Genomic DNA, 19,530 nt, shown 5'->3' with positions numbered 1-19,530 from the left:
CGTTGCGAGTTGTACGTTGAGTCTTTTGAAGGTTCATCATTAACCACATATCCTCGAATGCAATAAATGCCTTATTGCTTAAACCTTGAAAAGCTTTTTCTGGTACATGTACACTGATGGTATCGATGCCAACTGAAGATGCCTGCATGTACTGGTCATACAACGTTTTAATACCAGCCAGGAGCTTCCTTAGTTTCTTAAAAGGGAGTAGAGGTCTGCCCAACAAATATTTTTTAGGCACATTTTTATATTCTACCTTAGATGGCTTATTTATCTTTACGGACATTGCCTTAGCCTTTTTCTAGACTTCTCGTGCTCAGCCAAATCAACAGTATGTCTCGTGTGGCTCCTTGCAATCCCTAACATAAAATGAGATGTGCCAGCCATGGTAGCTTTACTCTTTTTTTCTCATACAGGGACACCAATTTTGGTTTAGAAAATGGGATTTTTACGTTTCAGCCACTAGTCTGCACACTTTATGTAATACTCAAAATGGTATACAAAGGATACAGAGAGGTTTCCTCAGTTTATGTGCCTTATTTGCGTCATAAAAAGAGCATACATATAATTAAGAGGGATTAACTAAAACAAATGATACTAAAATAAAATAAAATGCATCTTGTTGGAGTTTTATATGTTGTGCATTAAATAAAATAATAAGGATAAGGATAATAAAATAATAATTCTAAAGGTTGAAATAAATCCTAAATTAAAATTTGGGTTTTGAAAATAAGAAGAGAAATGATATAAAAATATAAATAATATAATTATAATCCCAAAATTAGTATTTTTTAATTTCACAATATGATTTGAGAATAAATTTGACACAGATTTGAATTCAAAATTCGAATTCAAATTGAAATTAGAAATAGAGAAAATAAGATAAAAGATAAAAAGAAAAAAGGCTACATGGGCCGACTGCCTCCTTTCCGGCCCACTCCCCTAACTCCTCCCCCGCGCGGCCCACTCGCGACTTCACAGCGCGCCTCACCATCTCACTGCCGCGTGGGCCAGCGTAGTCAGCTGCCTATCCACTCTGCGCGTTCGCCCCAACGGAATCCCGGCCATGGCGGAAGCGGCCGTGGGACTCGGAGCTCCGTTACCTGAACCTGCGCACCATCTCGCTGTTATAAAAGAACCCTAGCTGCAACCCGTTCCTCCCCTTTGCTCTCGCAGTTCATACTAGACACCGCCATCACCTACTGTCGTGCACGCCGTGAGTGAGGGAGTGTCGCCGCCGCCGTGATTACGCGCCCTAGTCAACGCTCTAGCCTCGGACGGCGGTCGGGGCCTTCGTTGGGGCATCTCGGAGCTTGTGGTGGCCTCGGCGGACGCGATTCGTGGACAGCGGGCAAGGAATTTCTCGCCGTCGTGCACACGCCGCCGTGGACCCGCCATTCTTCGTGGCCAGACTCGCCCGCGCAATAATCCGTGGTGAGCATGCCCTCAAGCTATTCGTCCTACTCTTCGCTTCGTGTAGCGCCGTTAGGTTTGATGTTGGCGCTCTGTGTGGCGGGAGCATGGGACATCGGTGTGCTCCCCGTCGGGTGTTCGGGCGGTGGCGCCGTCCTGGGATGCTTGGGGCGGATGAGCTCTCGGACCGTTGATTCGAACTGGGCGGCCGAGATTAGATATAGGGTCGCGGTTGTGAGAACCGTTGGATCTGGATCGTGTGTAGGGATGGCAGCGGGTCGAGTTGTGTTCGGGTATGATAATACCCGACCCGATATCATAGCCGACCCTTATACAAATATCCATACCCATCAAGTCAATCGGGTAAAAAAATGGACCCATACCCGTACCCACCGGGTATCCGTCGGGTATCGGGTATCCGGTGGATATGCTACTGTAAAATATAAACCTGCATGTAAATTGATGATCAACACAGTTTATGACGGATGTGAGTTAATGCATGAACAACATCACAACATGTGAAATTGATAAGCAACATCACCAATTTACAAATCATAGATTCATAGTACAGTTCATGACTAGTACACAGGCGCAGGCTCAGGCTTGCCAATTTATAAACCTGCAACATCACCAATTTATAAACCTGCAGGCGCAGGCTCGCAGCTCGGGCCTCGGTGATGGGCGGACGGCGCAGGAGCCGAGGAGCGCAGGCGCAGCTCAGACGGTCGGGCCTCGGGTACGCCGCAGGGGCACAGGTCGTGCAGCCGCGCAGGCGCAGCTCGGCCGCTCGGGGCAGGAGCGGGGTAGCGTCGCAGCGGGCTGGACTGGTGGCGGCTGGGCGGGGCTGGGAGCCTGGGAGTGGCGGCTGGGGCGCTAGGCGCAGGGGCAGGGCGCTGGCGGGTGGCGGGTCAGTGGTCACGTGTGGCGGTCTGGCGGGGTGGGCGGCCGGGAAGGGAAATTAGGGAGTTAGGGTTAGCCGGTTCACTGCTTTGGGCTTCTTTTCTTTGCTTCATGGGCCAAAAACACAACATGTAAAATTATCAATTAATATTTCGGGTATCCAGTGGATATCCATGGGTAAAATATACTATTCATACCCTACCCGACGTATTTCGGGTACCCGACCCGATAGGATCCACGGGTGAGATTTCAAACTCGTATTCATGTCCACCGGGTACGAAACCCATGGGTATCCATACCCACGGGTCCAATTGCCATCCCTAATCGTGTGGCGCTTAGTCTGGTTAGGATATTTTTAATCTGGTGCGTTCCTTGACGATCGGACGGTCGCGGTGAAGGATGCAGTACGCGTTGTGCATGTTTTAATCTGATCCATCTGCTCAGATCGGACGGCTAGAATACCCCCGTACCACTTCGGCTAGCGCAGTTTGCAAAAGAGACCCCACAGTCTTAGGTAATCAACCCGCCATCCATCACTAGTGCCCTGAGTCTTAAGAATTCTTTCACTGTGAACCCTAACTTTTCTGGAAATCGAGGCCCAGTTCAGAGATGATTAAAAACAGAGAAATAATTATAGAAATTCGTTTTTAATACAAAAATAAATCTAGAAACTTGTAAAATGCATAGAAAATTCATTTTAGCTCCAAATGGAACCATTCCAATTTCTAAAATTTTGTAATATTATTGTCTATCATTTAGTGTCTCTGTTTTGACATGAAAACAGTAAGAAAATTAATATCTCATTTAATCCTATTTTAAGCACATAAAACCTTTGAAAATTCATAACTTAAAATCTATAACTCCAAAAATTATGATTTCTGTGCCTAGGATCTTATTTTAATGTGTATATTTTTATTGTGTATTTTATTCACATGTTTGGTGCAATGTTAATTTTTCTATACTATGTATGTATTGTGTTGATGCGAGTAGACGAGCAAGTCACTGTGGAATCTGAGGTTCAGCAAGTAGAAGTAGCTGAGCAGGAGCTCATTGAAGGCAAATATAATTGTGCCCTTGATCAATTACTTTTTCCCAGCCATGTTCTTGTTAATTATAATGATCTACATAGGTTAATTTTGATGGGATCCATTAGGTTACCCCAGTTTTGGTTAACTTTATACCTTGTTTACCACTGAAATATTTTTTGGGTAGTACCTGCTATTGCTTTATGTGGATTTGGGTATAGAGATACACTATTCATAATTACACTTTTATTATCTTTTTATTATTACTGTTCATGTTAAGATCATTATGTTAATGGGAACATGGAGCGACCACCCGGGAAAACGGTGCTACCATAAGGGTTTAATGGGACGCCCTTGGTTGATTAACTAGGAAAGCTAGTGGATGTCTTCCTTACCCGAAAGGGGCAAGGGCAGTAGGGGTGTGGTCAGTGTAGGGAGGTCCTTGGGTTGATTTTGCTGCGATGGCGGTCAGGCGAGGAATTCCTGCACTGGAGCTTCCTATAAACTGTAGTGGGATTTCTGAAGCTAGTGGAACTTTGTAAAGGCCTCGTAGTGTTACCCTGCCTCGCCTCCTCGGTAGAGGTGTATGGGATTGGCCATCTCTTGGCAGATGGGTAACATGACTTGTGGGTAAAGATGTGCAACCTCTGCAGAGTGTAAAACTGGTATACTAGCCGTGCTCACGGTCATGAGCAGCTCGGACCCTCACATGATTAATTTATGGAACTTAAATTTAATTTGACATTTGCATCACATTTGAGATTATTTTATTATTACTTTTCTTTATTATTATTAATGTTTGGTATTTACTTACACTTAGTAATTGCTAATAAAATTTTGACCAACTTATAAAAGCAATGCTCAGCTTCAGCCTCTATTTTATTGATCAGCCTTACACTTTACATGAACTCCCACCTTTGGTGAGTTCATGCACATTATTCCCCACAACTTGTTGAGCTATGATCGTATGTGAGCTCACTCTTGTTGTCTAACACCCCCCACAGGAGAAGAACAGGTGGTTCAGGATGGGCCACAAAGCGAGGAGTTTGTTCTGATCTAGGTGGCGTTTCTTCAGTTGACTTTTGCGCCAAGGATGATCCTTAGTTCGTTTTATATTTTTATTTTGTAATAAGACTTCCACTATGTAATAAAAACTCTGATGTTATTGTGACATTTATCTCTATACACTCTGTTATCATATATGTTGTCTTCTTGGCGCATGTATGAGATGCACCCGGCTTTGTTCCTTAAAGCCCGGGTGTGACAGAAGTGGTATCAGAGGAAATGTTGACTGTAGGACGAAACCTAGATAGAAATGGACAAAACCCTTACCTACTTACCTTACTCTGATTCTTTCTATACTTATCTTGATCATGTCTCACCTTCTACTGTTCTACTCTGATCATTCTTATCTTTTCTGCTCTAAGATAAGATGGATTTCACACCTTGGAATCTTACGTTTATGACCTTTTTAAGGGATAGGAAACCTAAGACAAAATTAAAATTATTTTCTCTATTTAAAAATGTTGGTTGATTGTTCTGATGATCAATGCCTGATTTGCTTCTTTGATTGATTGAAATAGTATAGACGAACATCTTAGCATGTACCATCATAAGGTAATATATTAGCTTTAGTCGGTGACACACTAATCTACTTAGCTAATAAATCCCCGCAGTAACAATTCCTCGTAATTACTCGCCTTGTCTACAATTCTTCCTTTCTTACCTGTGTTTCTAACCCATATGGGCTACCCCTATATTGTTAGAAGAGAAGCAATATAGACTTGATCCTTGGTATGTCATGGTTAAGAAAGGCAAAGGCAGTTTATACACTGTGCTAAGAGAACCGTAGAACTCACCAGTTCCAAAGGAGAAAGATTTGAAGTTGAAATTGCAGTAACTACCACCATCAGACTAGCGACATTCTTAGTAGATGAGAAGTTTGTTGGTGGCAACATCCGTGCGGTTGGAGATTTTCCGGATGTCTTTCCAGAGGAGTTACCAGAAATACCACTAGGAAGGAGAGTTGAGTTTGTCATTGATCTCTTACCTGGAACTGCTCCTATTTCTAAACACCCCTACATAATGTTCGTAAAAGAGCTAAAGGAACTTAAGAAGCAGATAATGGAATTACAAGAGGCTGGGTACATTCGTCCGAGTTTCTCACCTTGGGGAGTGTCGGTTTGTTTGTACAGAAGAAGGATGGATCACAAAGGATGTGTGTGGATAATAGGTCCCTTAACAATGTCACTGTGAAGAACAAGTATTCTTTACCTCGCATTGAAGATTTATTTGATTAGATGAGAGGTGCAAGGGTATTCTCGAAGATTGATCTCCGATCGGGTTACCATCAAATGAAGATTAGGCCATCGGATATTCCCAAGACGACGTTCTCAACCCGATATGGTTTATATGAGTTCACCGTTATATCATTTGGACTAAACTAATACACCAGCCTATTTTATGGATCCGAAGAATAAGGTGTTCATGATTTGGACAGATTCGTCGTAGTTTTATTGACGATATTCTTATTTATTCCAAGGGTGATAGTGATCATGAGAAACATCTGAGATTGGTGCTACAGAAGCGACGAGATAATCAACTCTACGCCAAGTATAGCAAATGCAAGTTCTGGATTGACGAGGTGCCATTCCTTGGACATATCACTTCTAAGGGAAAGATATCAGTGGATCCTGCTAAAGTCAAGGAGATAGTGACGTGGAGCATACCCACTACAGTTACGGAAATTCAAAGTTTCTTGGGACTTGCAGGATATTGTCGGAGATTTATTGAAGAATTTTCTAAGATTGCGAAGCCTATGACCTCACTTCTGGAGAAGGGAAGAGAGTTTAAGTGGGACGAGAAGTGCCAAGATAGCTTCGATCAATTAAAGATGAGATTAATGTCATCACCAGTGTTGGTTATGCCAGATCTATAGAAGGGATTTGTCATTTATTGTGATGCCTGCGGCCAAGGCTTGGGATGTGTACTTATGCGAGAAGGACACGTGATTGCCTATGCATCTCGTCAGTTGCGGAAACATGAATTGAACTACCCCACTCATGACTTAGAACTGGCAGCCGTTGTGCATGCGCTTAAGATTTGGAGACATTATATCATGGGAACCAAGTGTCAAGTGTACACGGATCATAAGAGTTTGAAGTATATATTCACGCAGAAGGATCTCAACCTTAGGCAACACCGTTGGTTGGAGCTTATTAAGGATTATGATTTGGAGATTCACTATCACCCGGGCAAGGCGAATTTGGTTGCAAATGCCTTGAGTCGAAAGGAGCACATTCATTCAGCTGTTGTTGCCCAGCTACCTGATGAGATTATTGAGGATTTCAGGAGACTTAACCTAGGGATAGTTGCTCACACTGAAGGAGTTATTATTGATGTGGAACCTACCTTAGAGCAAGAAATCCACAGAAAGACAGATTGGTGAGGCTAAAATACAAGAGGTTAAGTATCTGATTACTGAAGGTAGAGGTCCAGAATTCACGGAGGATAAGCAAGGCACGTTATGGATCAAGGATTGGATATGTGTTCCGGAGATTGAAAGCCTTCATGAGACTATAGTAAAGGAAGCTGATGACTCAGATTATTTTATTCATCCTGGGAGTACCAAGATATATCAGGATTTGAAGCAGAAATACTGGTGGTATGGATTGAAGAGAGATGTAGCTGCACATGTGGCTATGTGCGATGTGTGTAAAAGAGTTAAAGCTGAACACTAGAGACCAGCTGGACAACCGCATCCACTAAATATACCCGAGTGGAAGTTGGAAGAGATTGGTATGGATTTCATTACTGGATTGCCTCGCACCCCGAAAGGACATGATTCGATATGGGTGATTGTGGATAGACAGACCAAAGTGACTCATTTCATTCTGGTCAAGACTACTTATAAGGGGTCTCAATTGGTAGAGTGATATATGATTCGGATTGTGTGTACGGTGTACCGAAGAGGATCGTTTCGGATAGAGGATCACAGTTTACCTACAGATTTTGGAAAAGTTTTCATGAGAATATGGATACGAAGTTCAATTTTAGTTTGGCCTACCATCCTCAGAGTGATGGACAGACTGAAAGGACTAATCAAGTATTGGAGGACATGTTGAGAGCTTGTGCCCCTCAGCATGGTAGTAGTTGGGACAAGAGTCTACCTTATGCTGAGTTCTCATATAATAATAGTTACCAGGCCAGTCTGAAGATGTCACCGTTCGAGGCTCTATATGGTAGGAAGTGCAGGACTCCCCTATACTGGGACCAGACTAGAGAAAGACAGTTCTTTGGACCTGAACTTATACAAGAAGCAGAAGAACAAGTCCGTATAATTCAGGAGAATTTGAGGGTAGCTTAGACTAGGCAAAAGAGCTACGTTGATAATAGAAGAAGACCACTGGAGTTTGAGGAAGGTGATCATGTGTACCTCAAGGTGTCACTGCTTCGTGGATTGAGGAGATTTAAAGTTAAGGGCAAATGGTCCCCTCACTTTATTGGACCATTCTGAGTTTTTAGGCAAGTTGGAGAGATGGCCTATCAGCTCGAGCTACCTGATAATCTATCTGATGTGCATAATGTATTCCATGTGTCTCAACTTAAGAAGTGTCTCCGTGTACCTGAGAAACAGTTACCAATGGAAGAGCTCATAGTTTAGGGAAATTTGACTTATACGGAATATCCTACCAAGATTCTTGACACTTTGACTAGGGTTACACGAAATAAGGTGATAAAGATGTTCAAAGTGCAATGGAGTCACCACGGAGAAGATGAAGTTACGTGGGAGAGAGAAGAAGAGCTTCGCATAGATTTTCCCCATTTGTTCCCTAGATCTTCTTAAATCTCGAGGACGAGATTCTTGTTAAGGGGGGTAGGATTTGTAATACTCAAAATGGTATACAAAGAATATAGAGAGGTCTCCTCAGTTTATGTGCCTTATTTGCATCATAAAAAGAGCATACATATAATTAAGAAGGATTAACTAAAACAAATGATACTAAAATAAAATAAAATGCAACTTGTTGGATTTTTATATGTTGTGCATTAAATAAAATAATAAGGATAAGGATAATAAAATAATAATTCTAAAGGTTGAAATAAATCCTAAATTAAAATTTGGGTTTTGAAAATAAGAAGAGAAATGATATAAAAATATAAATAATATAATTATAATCCCAAAATTATTATTTTTTAATTTCACAATATGATTTGAGAATAAATTTGACACAAATTTGAATTCAAAATTCGAATTCAAATTGAAATTAGAAATAGAGAAAATAAGATAAAAGATAAAAAGAAAAAAAGGCTACATGGGCCGACTGCCTCCTTTCCGGCCCACTGCCCTAACTCCTCCCCCGCGTGGCCCACTCGCGACTTCACAGCGCGCCTGGTTGGCTAACTGACTTGTGGGTCCGTTCACCATCTCACTGCCGCGTGGGCCAGTGTAGTCAGCTGCATATCCGCTCTACACGTTCGCCCCAACGGAATCCCGGCCATGGTAGAAGCAGCCGCGGGACTCGGAGCTCCGTTACCTGAACCTGCGCACCATCTCGCCGTTATAAAAGAACCCTAGCCGCAACCCGTTCCTCCCCTTTGCTCTCGCAGTTCATACTAGACACCGCCATCACCTACTGTCGTGCACGCCGTGAGTGAGGGAGTGCCGCCGCCATGATTACGCGCCCTAGTCAACGCTCTAGCCTCGGATGGCGGTCGGGGCCTTCGTTGGGGCATCTCGGAGCTTGTGGTGCCCTCGGCGGACGCGATTCGTGGACAGCGGGCAAGAAATTTCTCGCCATCGTGCACACGCCGCTGCGGACCCGCCATTCTCCGTGGCCAGTCTCACCCATGCAATAATCCGTGGTGAGCATGCCCTCAAGCTATTCGTCCTACTCTTCGCTTCATGTAGCACCGTTAGGTTTGATGTTTGGAGCTCTGTGTGGCGGGAGCATGGAACGCCGGTGTGCTCCCCGTCGGGTGTTCGGGCGGCACCGCCGTCCTGGGATGCCTGGGGCGGATGAGCTCTCGGACCGTTGATTCGAACTGGGCGGCCGATTAGATATAGGGTCGCGGTTGTGAGAACCGTTGGATCTGGATCGTGTGGCGTTTAGTCTGGTTAGGATATTTTTAATCCGGTGGGTTCCTTGACGATCGGACGGTCGCGGTGAAGGATGCAGTACGCGTTGTGCACGTTTTAATCTGATCCATCTGCTCAGATCGGACGGCCAGAATACCCCCATACCCCTTCGGCTAGCGCAGTTTGCAAAAGAGACCCCACAGTCTTAGGTAATAAACCCACCATCCATCGCCAGTGCCCTGAGTCTTAAGAATTCTTTCTCCGTGAACCCTGACTTTTTTGGAAATCGAGGCCCAGTCCAGAGATGATTAAAAACAGAGAAATAATTATAGAAATTCGTTTTTAATACAAAAACAAATCTAGAAACTTGTAAAATGCATAGAAAATTCATTTTAGCTCCAAATGGAACCATTCCAATTTCTAAAATTTTGTAATATTATTGTCTATCATTTAGTGTCTCTGTTTTGACATGAAAACAGTAAGAAAATTAATATCTCATTTAATCCTATTTTAAGCATATAAAACCTTTGAAAAATCATAACTTAAAATCTATAACTCCAAAAATTATGATTTCTGTGCCTAGGATCTTATTTTAATGTGTATATTTTTATTGTGTATTTTATTCACATGTTTGGTGCAATGTTAATTTTTGCTATACTATGTATGTATTGTGTTGGTGCGAGTAGACGAGCAAGCCACTATGGAATCTGAGGTTCAGCAAGTAGAAGTAGCTCAGCAGGAGCTCATTGAAGGCAAGTTGTGCCCTTGATCACTTACTTTTTCCCAGCCATGTTCTCGTTAATTATAATGATATGCATAGGTTAATTTTGATGGGATCCATTAGGTTACCCCAGTTTTTGTTATCTTTATACCTTGTTAACCACTGAAATTTTTTTTGGGTAGTACCTGCTATTGCTTTATGTGGATTTGGGTATGGAGATACACTATTCATGATTACACTTTTTATATCTTTTTATTATTACTGTTCATGTTAAGATCATTATGTTAATGGGAACATGGAGCGACCACCCGGGAAAACAGTGCTACTACAAGGGTTTAATGGGACGCCCTTGGCTGATTAACTAGGAAAGCTAGTGGATGTCTTCCTTACCTGAAAGGGGCAAGGGCAGTAGGGGAGTGGTCAGTGTAGGGAGGTCCTTGGGTTGATTTTGCTGCGATGGCGGTCAGGCGAGGAATTCCTGCACTGGAGCTTCCTATAAACTGTAGCGGGATTTCTGAAGCTAGGGGAACTTTGTAAAGGCCTCGTAGTGTTACCCTACCTCGCCTCCTCGGTAGAGGTGTATGGGATTGGCCATCTCTTGGCAGATGGGTAACATGACTTGTGGGTAAAGATGTGCAACCTCTGCAGAGTGTAAAACTGGTATACTAGCTGTGCTCACGGTCATGAGCAGCTCGGACCCTCACATGATTAATTTATGGAACTTAAATTTAATTTGACATTTGCATCACATTTGAGATTATTTTATTATTACTTTTCTTTATTATTATTAAGGTTTGGTATTTACTTACACTTAGTAATTGCTAATAAAATTTTGACCAACTTATAAAAGCAATGCTCAGCTTCAGCCTCCATTTTGTTGATCAGCCTTACACTTCACATGAACTCCCACCTTTGGTGAGTTCATGCACATTATTCCCCACAACTTGTTGAGCTATAATCGTATGTGAGCTCACTCTTGCTGTCTCACACCCCCCCACAGGAGAAGAACATGTGGTTCAGGATTTGCCACAAAGCGAGGAGTTTGATCTGATCTAGGTGGCGTTTCTTCAGTTGACTTTTGCGCCAAGGATGATCCTTAGTTCGTTTTATATTTTTATTTTGTAATAAGACTTCTACTATGTAATAAATACTCTGATGTTATTGTGACATTTATCTCTATACACTCTGTTATTATATATGTTGTCTCCTTGGCGCATGTATGAGATGCACTCGACTATGTTCCTTAATGCCCGGGTGTGACACTTTACTCAGTTCTACCCTCAACTCAATTTACTCCTCAGTTTTCTCCTCGCACCGTCGTTCTGCGCTCAGCAATGTTCCTACGGACGAGTTTCGTCCGTTAACGCTGCCTGGCATGTGGGTCCTGCGGCCTGACATGTGGGAGCCATCCCATTTCTTCCCCAAATCAGAGGAAACAGAGCTGACAACAGAGAGCAGACTACCAGATCCATGGTGGATGCTCGCCGTGCTATATTTTTCCCGTACAGTGCCAGCCAGCAGGCCATCTTCCCCGAGCAGGCTATTAGTGTCGCTTGCCCTTAACCTAATGCACGGCTAACGCGTTGTTTTGCGCTCATCTTCCCCGAGCAGCGCCTACCGAAGATCCGTATGCGCAACCTCCGATCTCATCGACAGGTGTGCTTGGCGTGGCCGTGCCACAGTGGCACAAGCAAGCATGGCACATGCCCTAGCAGCGGCGCCGGCGCACTCGTTGAAGCAGCAGCCAACCATAGCGCCTAAACGCCGACTTTCGTCCCCGACACTGAAGCTTGTCTATGGGCTTCTTCTTCCTGACCATCACCCACGTCTAGAGCGAGCAGCCGTGCCAGACCGACTTCCGTCTTCCCGAGCAGCAACGCCAACCGAAGACCCCTCCCGGCGGCACGCGACTTGCTGAATCATCCCTCGGAGCACGCGATGGACTGTCTTCGACGCCGGTGCGAATGGGCAGATCTCCGGCATTCGGGCATGTGAAGGGTCGCCTCCACCCCCACCACCACTAGTAGAAAAGAGCTCTAAGGTGGCAGCACGCAGAAATTTATACTGGCGGTTTCAGTTACAGTACGCCAGTGAAAAAAACAGGTGGGCCCGCCTTAACGAATCGCCAGTGTAAATATATATACACTGGCGGTTCACTTAACTGAACCGTCTGTGGAAAGGATCAATTTCCACTAGCGGCTGTATTAAGTACACCGCCAGTGGAAATATAATATATACTGGCGGTTCTCTTAAATGAACCGTCAGTGGAAAGGGTATATTTCCACTGGTGGCTGTATTGAGTAATCCGCCAGTGGAAATATAATATATACTGGCGGTTCTCTTCACTGAACCATCAGTGGAAATGATGTATTTCCACTGGCTGCTGTATTAAGTAACCCGCCAGTGAAAATACATATACACTGGCGGTTCACTTAACTGAATCGTCAGTGGAAAGTCGCTTAGCCGGTGTTTGAATGCACTAGAGCTAATAGTTAGTGGCTAAAATTTGTTAGCTAGCTAATTGCACTAGCAAAATTTTAGCTAACTAACTATTAGCTCTAGTGCATTCAAACACCCCCTTAATTTATGACATTATGGGAGATTGTAGATTCTAATTGAAAAATGGAAACAGATAAATACACCGAGCCAACTAGTGAATTACATTAACAAAATGTGACTTCTTTACAACTTAACTATCGCTACAATTCTGAATAAATAACCTACGACACTAAGACAGTAGCTATTGCATCTCGAAATGCACTCATGTCTAACTCATCAGATGTGCTAGCACTGCTACTCTCACCTAAGTGTACATCATTAACAAGGTTAGTAGGTACAAATTGGTCAAAGTCTCGATCGTGTATAGCACTGTCTCGAATGAAGTAATGCAGTGTCATGCAAGCAATAATAATCTTCGATTGTTTCCTAAGCGAAAATGAAGGTAGATTTAGCAGGATTCTCCACTTCATTTTGACGACCCTAAACGATCGCTCTATAACATTACGGAGGGAAGAGTGTGCAAAGTTGAACACTTCTTTGCTACCTACCGGTCGCCTCGCATTTTGCCATTCAGAAGTATAGTACTTGTGACCCTTATATGGTGCAAGGTATCCCTTCCTGTTGGGATAACCAGAATCTACAAGGTAGTATTTACCTGCACCAAAACAAATTTGTACTTCAATACATGTGATACACATTAATAACGTATGGTACAAAACTAAAATATAGTTTTACCTTTAGGTGGATGCGGGAACCTATCTCGATACATGATCAAAGTATCATGTAATACTCTAGTATCATGCACTGATCCAGGCCAACCTGTGACGACAAATGTGAACCTCATATCGAAGTCACAAACGGCCATGACATTTTGCGATGTACAACCGTGTCGACCAATATACTTCGGTTGCTCAGAGGCCGGGACAGAAGCGGGAAAGTGGCTTCCATCTATTTCACCTATGCAATCCTTGAAGTGTGGCCAAAATCTACTCTCTCGTAGCCTAGGATGAATCTCATTGAAATGTGTGTCCTTAGGCTTGATGACGTCCGAAGACATCATATAAATTGTGTTAAGGACTTCACTAAATTTGCGACTAATTGTTTCCAACGAGTGACCAAACTTGTTCCTAATCTGCCTAAAAGATTGTGGACCCCCGCATGCCCACAAGAAAATTGCAATCGCTTCCTTTGTACTTACTCCACGACTTGGTTGCAGACCATAATTATGCACCAACGTATCATGCAAACGACGAAACACAGTGAGGCGCATGCGAAACATGTCATAGCAATCATCACTATTCTCCAATGTACGCTCAACCCATTGGATACGTGTTTGGACCATGCTTCTTCTGGGTACCCTACTTGACGAGCTACCCCAAATATCCAAAGTCAATGCTGCCACTAATAATTCCTCATGATCCCTATCATCATCACTATGGTCGGTATCAGGTTGAAACATCTGCACAGATACAAACAATAACCAGTTTTCTGCAATCAGCAATTTAACATACAATAAAGTGACGGTTGTACATTTATCATAAGTCCAACATAGTTCTCACACATATACAACAGTTATTATTGCAAATACTACCTGAACTCGAATATTTGAAATACTTCTCCGACTGAAAAAATACTCATAGGACTCAATGTTTGTAACTGCACTGAACGACATAAAAAAACGACATATTGTTTGTAAAAACACTGGACAATGGAAAAAACACTCGTAAGCCTGACAGTTAGAAGCATAACAGGGCTACCAACACCTAATTTGACTTCTCATTCTTCTCGTAAGCACGACGCAGCCAAGCGTTCCTTCCTTCTTTGGTCTTGAGGGTAGCAAATACATCTCTATAATGTTTCTCCATTAAAAGATGAGATGCAAAGAAATGTAAGTCGCTTCCTTCCTCTGCACCATCTTTGATCACTTATTCCAATTGGGCAGCAACCTCTTTACGCACGAGGTCATTTTCAGATGAGGTTATGGACTTGTAAGAGCTCCTGGACTCGAAAGCATCGACAATCTATTTCATGTATTCATCCCTCATATCCTTTTTCTTCTTAGGTTTAGGAGAGTCATGCAAAACCTTACGCTTTCCCTTAATTGTAGAGCTGGGGTTAGGTGTGTTGTTTTCACCCGCACCAAAAATGTCTTCTTCATGACCATCAGATGATGAATTAGCATCCTCAACTCTAGGAACAAGGGTTGTCTCGTTGGTGCACACAATGGGTCCAAACATTATCTTAAGGTTGTCCTCATTTTCAAGCGGGACAGTTTTGAACATAATACACACTGGCATTGCCTGCAGTAAAATGGAATTTCCTACTTTCAGATGCCGATCAGTATTCCTAAACTACAAAAAACAAAAGGCTACTTACTTCATTTTGCTTAGCCCACCACTCATCTGGTGCACTGATTGATCTAGTATGAGGGTCTCGACCAAGACCTATTGCCCTTTGATTAAGTGTTTTCCATTGCGTGTACATTCTCATTAAAGAGTCCCACCTATTCTTCATTTGATCCCTGGTGTACGTGCGGCCAGTGCGTTCCTCAAACTTATTAATGAGGTTAGCATACCCTTTTGCATTTAGAAAGTTATGCGGCTTGTTTCCTGCATTAACCTCTTCTACACAAATTTCTGTGTAAATCTTTGTTCCTCTTGTGTCCCACTTTGCAATCACTTTGCCAGACTTCCCCATCTAATGCAAAACAAGTATAAAGTTAAAGAACTAGGAAGTGTACTCGAAAAAAGAAGCAAAATAACACGCTGAAGGTACCATAATACCATAAGGTACTAGCAGAACTGCTAAGATTCAGGTTCAACTTATTACATACACTAACATACTTTAGTTGAATCCAACCAATCATGGACACAAAACACTTGGAACAGATGACACATGCGCACTAAGCAAAAGTCTGTTCCTATTTACATAGGCCTAAACCCTTACTGGCAGGCTAACCATGTACTAACTTAAACCTCATTATCACTAAAGGAAGGCATCTGATTTGATTCGTATTCAACACCCCAAAAGTTTTCAAAGTGCTCGGCAAAATCCCAGTCTTCACCGAGGTCGTCTTTAGCAGGGATTGGTGAGGACAAGTCTGAGGGTTCATAGTTGGCGTGAACAAGGTTGGTAACGTTGTTGACCGTGTCCAAATGCTCTTGCAACACAAGAGAGTCCTGCTCCATCATGCAAGAAATGTCCTCTAATGCTACACGGAGTTTGGTGGCCTCAAATGAGGTCAACCCTCGTCCAGGACGGATTGTTTCCCTCGCTACAGAAAATATCTTGTCTGCAATCTCTTGCATCCTTCCAATTGCCTTGTCGGCTATGGAGTTTGCTGAATCCATCTGATGTGAATTTAGGTTGTTAGTTTGACATGGGGACAATGTACTAACAAATAGGTATTAATTCCGTCGACTGGTAACAAACTTAACTTGGGTTGCAGTGGCAAACGAACCGTAAACCGTGATCCTAATAAGCAGTAAAAGAACCCTAAAACCCTAAATAGTTTAACCACACTGTAACCGGCTCTGCGTACAAACTTGAAATAACCAACAAGTTCAGATTTACATCACCTTTCTTGCAGTGGATCTTTGGACCGAAGACGAAACTGGGTTCTCTCGGATATCTGAAAGGCACATTTCAAAGAAAAATCATTAGTACAAACCCTAAACTCGATCAAATTCAAAGTCAATAGAGGGTGGGATGAACCCTTAACCCTAAACCCTAAACCCTAAACCCTAAACACAAGAGTGAGGTCGTATGGAATACAAATTGGATGAACAAGTCGACGACTCAGTTGGAGGAGTACAGGGGGAGTACAGGGGGAGAACAGTCTTACCTTGGCGACGGGCGGAAGATGGTGGAGCTGGAGCATCCGAAGTGACGACGGAGACACCAGAACGACGGGTTAGGGTTGGGGACGAGCCGTGTCAAATGCGAGAAGTCACCCGAAAGCAGACTTAGTGGGCTGTGGTAACTCAGCTGCAGACAGAAGCACTTCCACCAAATGATTTACACAAGCGGTTCCAAAAGCCAGCCGTCCGTAGAAATGATTTACACAGGCGGTTCCTAAAGCCAGCCACCAGTGTTAATTCACTATTTTCACAGTCGGTTCCTAAAGCCAGCCGCCAGTGTTAATTCAATATTTTCACAGCCGATTCCTAAAGCCAGTCGCCAGTGAAACTTTTTCACTGGCTGTTCCTTAAGCCAGCCGCCATTGTAAACAAGAGTTGCTTTATTCATTAGAAAGGATTGTTTTCATCCAAGTACAAACTACTTTTCCTACCCGAATAAGCTATCATGTTGCAGCCGACGACGCTTGCTGGGAGGCATCTCATCGCATTGGCTTGCCCCGCCATCATCATCACCGTCATTGTCGCCACTGCCGTCGTTGTCCTCATCACTACTGTTGTAGTCACTACTACCGTCGTCGTTCTCGTCATCTTCGTCGTTGGAGGAGACCATGCCCATCCAATGTCCAGACATCGGGTCGTCATCGTTGTCCAAGGACTCCACATCTGATGATTCTCCGTCGTACGTCCAAGACCACTCAGTGCTGGTGTCGGAGTCCAGCTCCCCGTCAACGAGGAACTGAAGGTCATCCCCGTCGGTGAGGTTGCCTTCAGATTCCGACGCAACTGCAAAGTCCCATCCATCTGCATCCCAGTGCAAAGGTGTGTGTTTTTCATATGCCGCTATAGGATGCCACTTTGGGGTTGGTTCACGACTAGAAGAATGGGAAACAAAAGAAGCAAAGGAATCACTCGGTGATGTCGACATGGGTAAAGCTAGGCGCCACAGTTTTTTCTGAGTTGCGATGAATGGAAATGTGGCCGATGACCACTTAAATACATTAAAATCGAGAACTGGATTGACGTTTACTCGAACTTCAAGGAGCAAAGAGGAGTCAAAAGTTGCCGCTTCGTGTTCGCCGATTGCCATTTCAATTCTACAGGGACAGTTGAAAAGACACAACTGTTCAACATGAAACGGCCTCCACAAGCGGAACCTGTCAGGGCTGAGTTAAGGTGCCGCCAGTGGAAAGAAGATTTCCACTGGCGGTTCCGTAAGACAACCGCCAGTGATATGTTTTTCACAGACTGTTTTTTAAGCAAGCCGCCTGTAAAATTTATATTATAAATACCCCCACCCCCGACAGGAAGCTAGCTCGCAGCCAACTTCCATTGGAGGCGATTTTGGAGGTCGACATTATATAAAATACAAGGGTCGAGGTTTTGATCTTCATTTTTTGTACGAAGGTTGCTAAGAAAGGTTGGTTTTATGTTTCATTGTCAATTTTTGTTCATATTATTTATCATTTTAGCCAAATTTTGTATCTAGGCTTTTATACCATGTGAGAGAGCAGTGTGTAGTTGTTCGTACGTTCGTCTTATGTTAGGAATATATCTCAATTTTAAGTTTCGTTCCTTGGTTGTTAGGAAATGTTAGCTTTTTTCTCTTGCCAATTTACAAGTGTTCTGGTGTGTTTTCTATTACTTTTTACAGGTAGTGAAGGAGAGGACAGATCAAGGCTAGATCCGTCATACATATCCGAGGTCCATAGGTTTATTGATGTCGCTACGGAACATGCTTGGAGAACAAAGACAAAGCACGTATATTGTCCATGCATGGACTGCAAAAATGTTGTTGTATTTGATGACACAAACCAAATCATATCTCATCTGGTATGCCGAGGATTTGTGAAGGATTACACAGTTTTGACAAAGCATGGAGAGGGTAGTGCGCCTTATACGACTGAAGCCGCTGAGGACAAAAGATTTCAGTTTGTTCACGGGACATACCCACCTCTTCCACAGAGCGAACATGTAATGCCAAATGTTAATGATCATGGTTACTGTGGAGGAAGTGAACATGATAGAACTCATGTTCTGCCGAATGTTATTGATGAGGAAGATGTAGAATTGTTAGAGGCAATGTTGCGTTGTCATACGGATCCATCGATGTTCTTCAAGAAAGGTATGGAGTCCCTGAAAAAGGCAGCAGAAGAGCCTTTGTAAGATGAGTCTAAGGGTTGTACCAAAGAGTTCACGATGCTCCGGTCTGTGTTAAAGATGTTGATGTTAAAAGCTAGATATGGTATGTCTGATGCTGTCTTTGATGCGTTCTTGAATATCATCGCAGACATGCTTCCAAAGGAGAACAAAGTGCCTGCTAACATGTACTATGCAAAGAAACTAATCTGTCCGCTCGCTTTGGATGTGGAGAAGATCCACACGTGTAGAAATCATTGTATCCTTTATCGAGGCGATGATTATAAAGACTTGGAGAGCTTCCCAAAGTGCAATGCAAGTAGGTACAAGACGAATAAAGACTATCGAGAGGATGAGTGTGTTGCATCCATTTCTAAGGGCAAGAAGCGAAAGAAAGGCCAAAAGAAGACTTCAAAATCCACGAGCAAAGAAAAAGAAGTAGACTATTATGCGCTCAAAAAGATTCCTGCTTTGGTGATGTGGTACCACCCTGCCGTCGATCGATTGAGATGTTTGTTCGCTAACCCCGAGGATGCCAAACTTATGAGCTAGCATGCTTCTGATGAGCACAAAAACGATGGTGTTGGGGGCCTTCTTCTCCGCCGAAGTTCCTCTAAGCAAAAACACCTTCGGCAAGATGATACTATATATCGAAGCTACAATCGAGGGAGCTTCGGCATGATGACACGCTTGAGACGAAGGGCCGCATCGACTTAAAGAGGAAAAGACCGCTTAGTCCCTGATAATTTGTGTCATGGTTATAATTAGTTATCAAGGACACAAATGTAATTTTGTCCGGCTGCGTCTCGTGCCTATAAATAGATGAGCAGTACCCCCGTACTGTTCACACTAACTTGTAATCATTTGCACGTCACTCTTGGATCTTTACTTTCTGTT

General features: G+C 43.3%; 1 protein-coding gene across 1 annotated transcript; it reads left to right on the top strand.

Moving 5' to 3' along the window:
* Positions 1-11,732: 11,732 nt before the first annotated feature.
* Positions 11,733-12,056, top strand: LOC118476061 (uncharacterized; the record flags this gene model as incomplete). Its single annotated transcript, XM_035964111.1, has 1 exon — positions 11,733-12,056. A coding segment is annotated over one exon (324 nt), but the record flags the coding sequence as incomplete, so codon positions are not given.
* Between the last annotated feature and the right edge of the window lie 7,474 nt (positions 12,057-19,530).

This window comes from Zea mays, chromosome 1 (assembly GCF_902167145.1).
Source record: "Zea mays cultivar B73 chromosome 1, Zm-B73-REFERENCE-NAM-5.0, whole genome shotgun sequence".
Taxonomy (NCBI): Eukaryota; Viridiplantae; Streptophyta; class Magnoliopsida; order Poales; family Poaceae; genus Zea; species Zea mays.
This window is presented reverse-complemented; position numbering and strand designations above follow the sequence as displayed.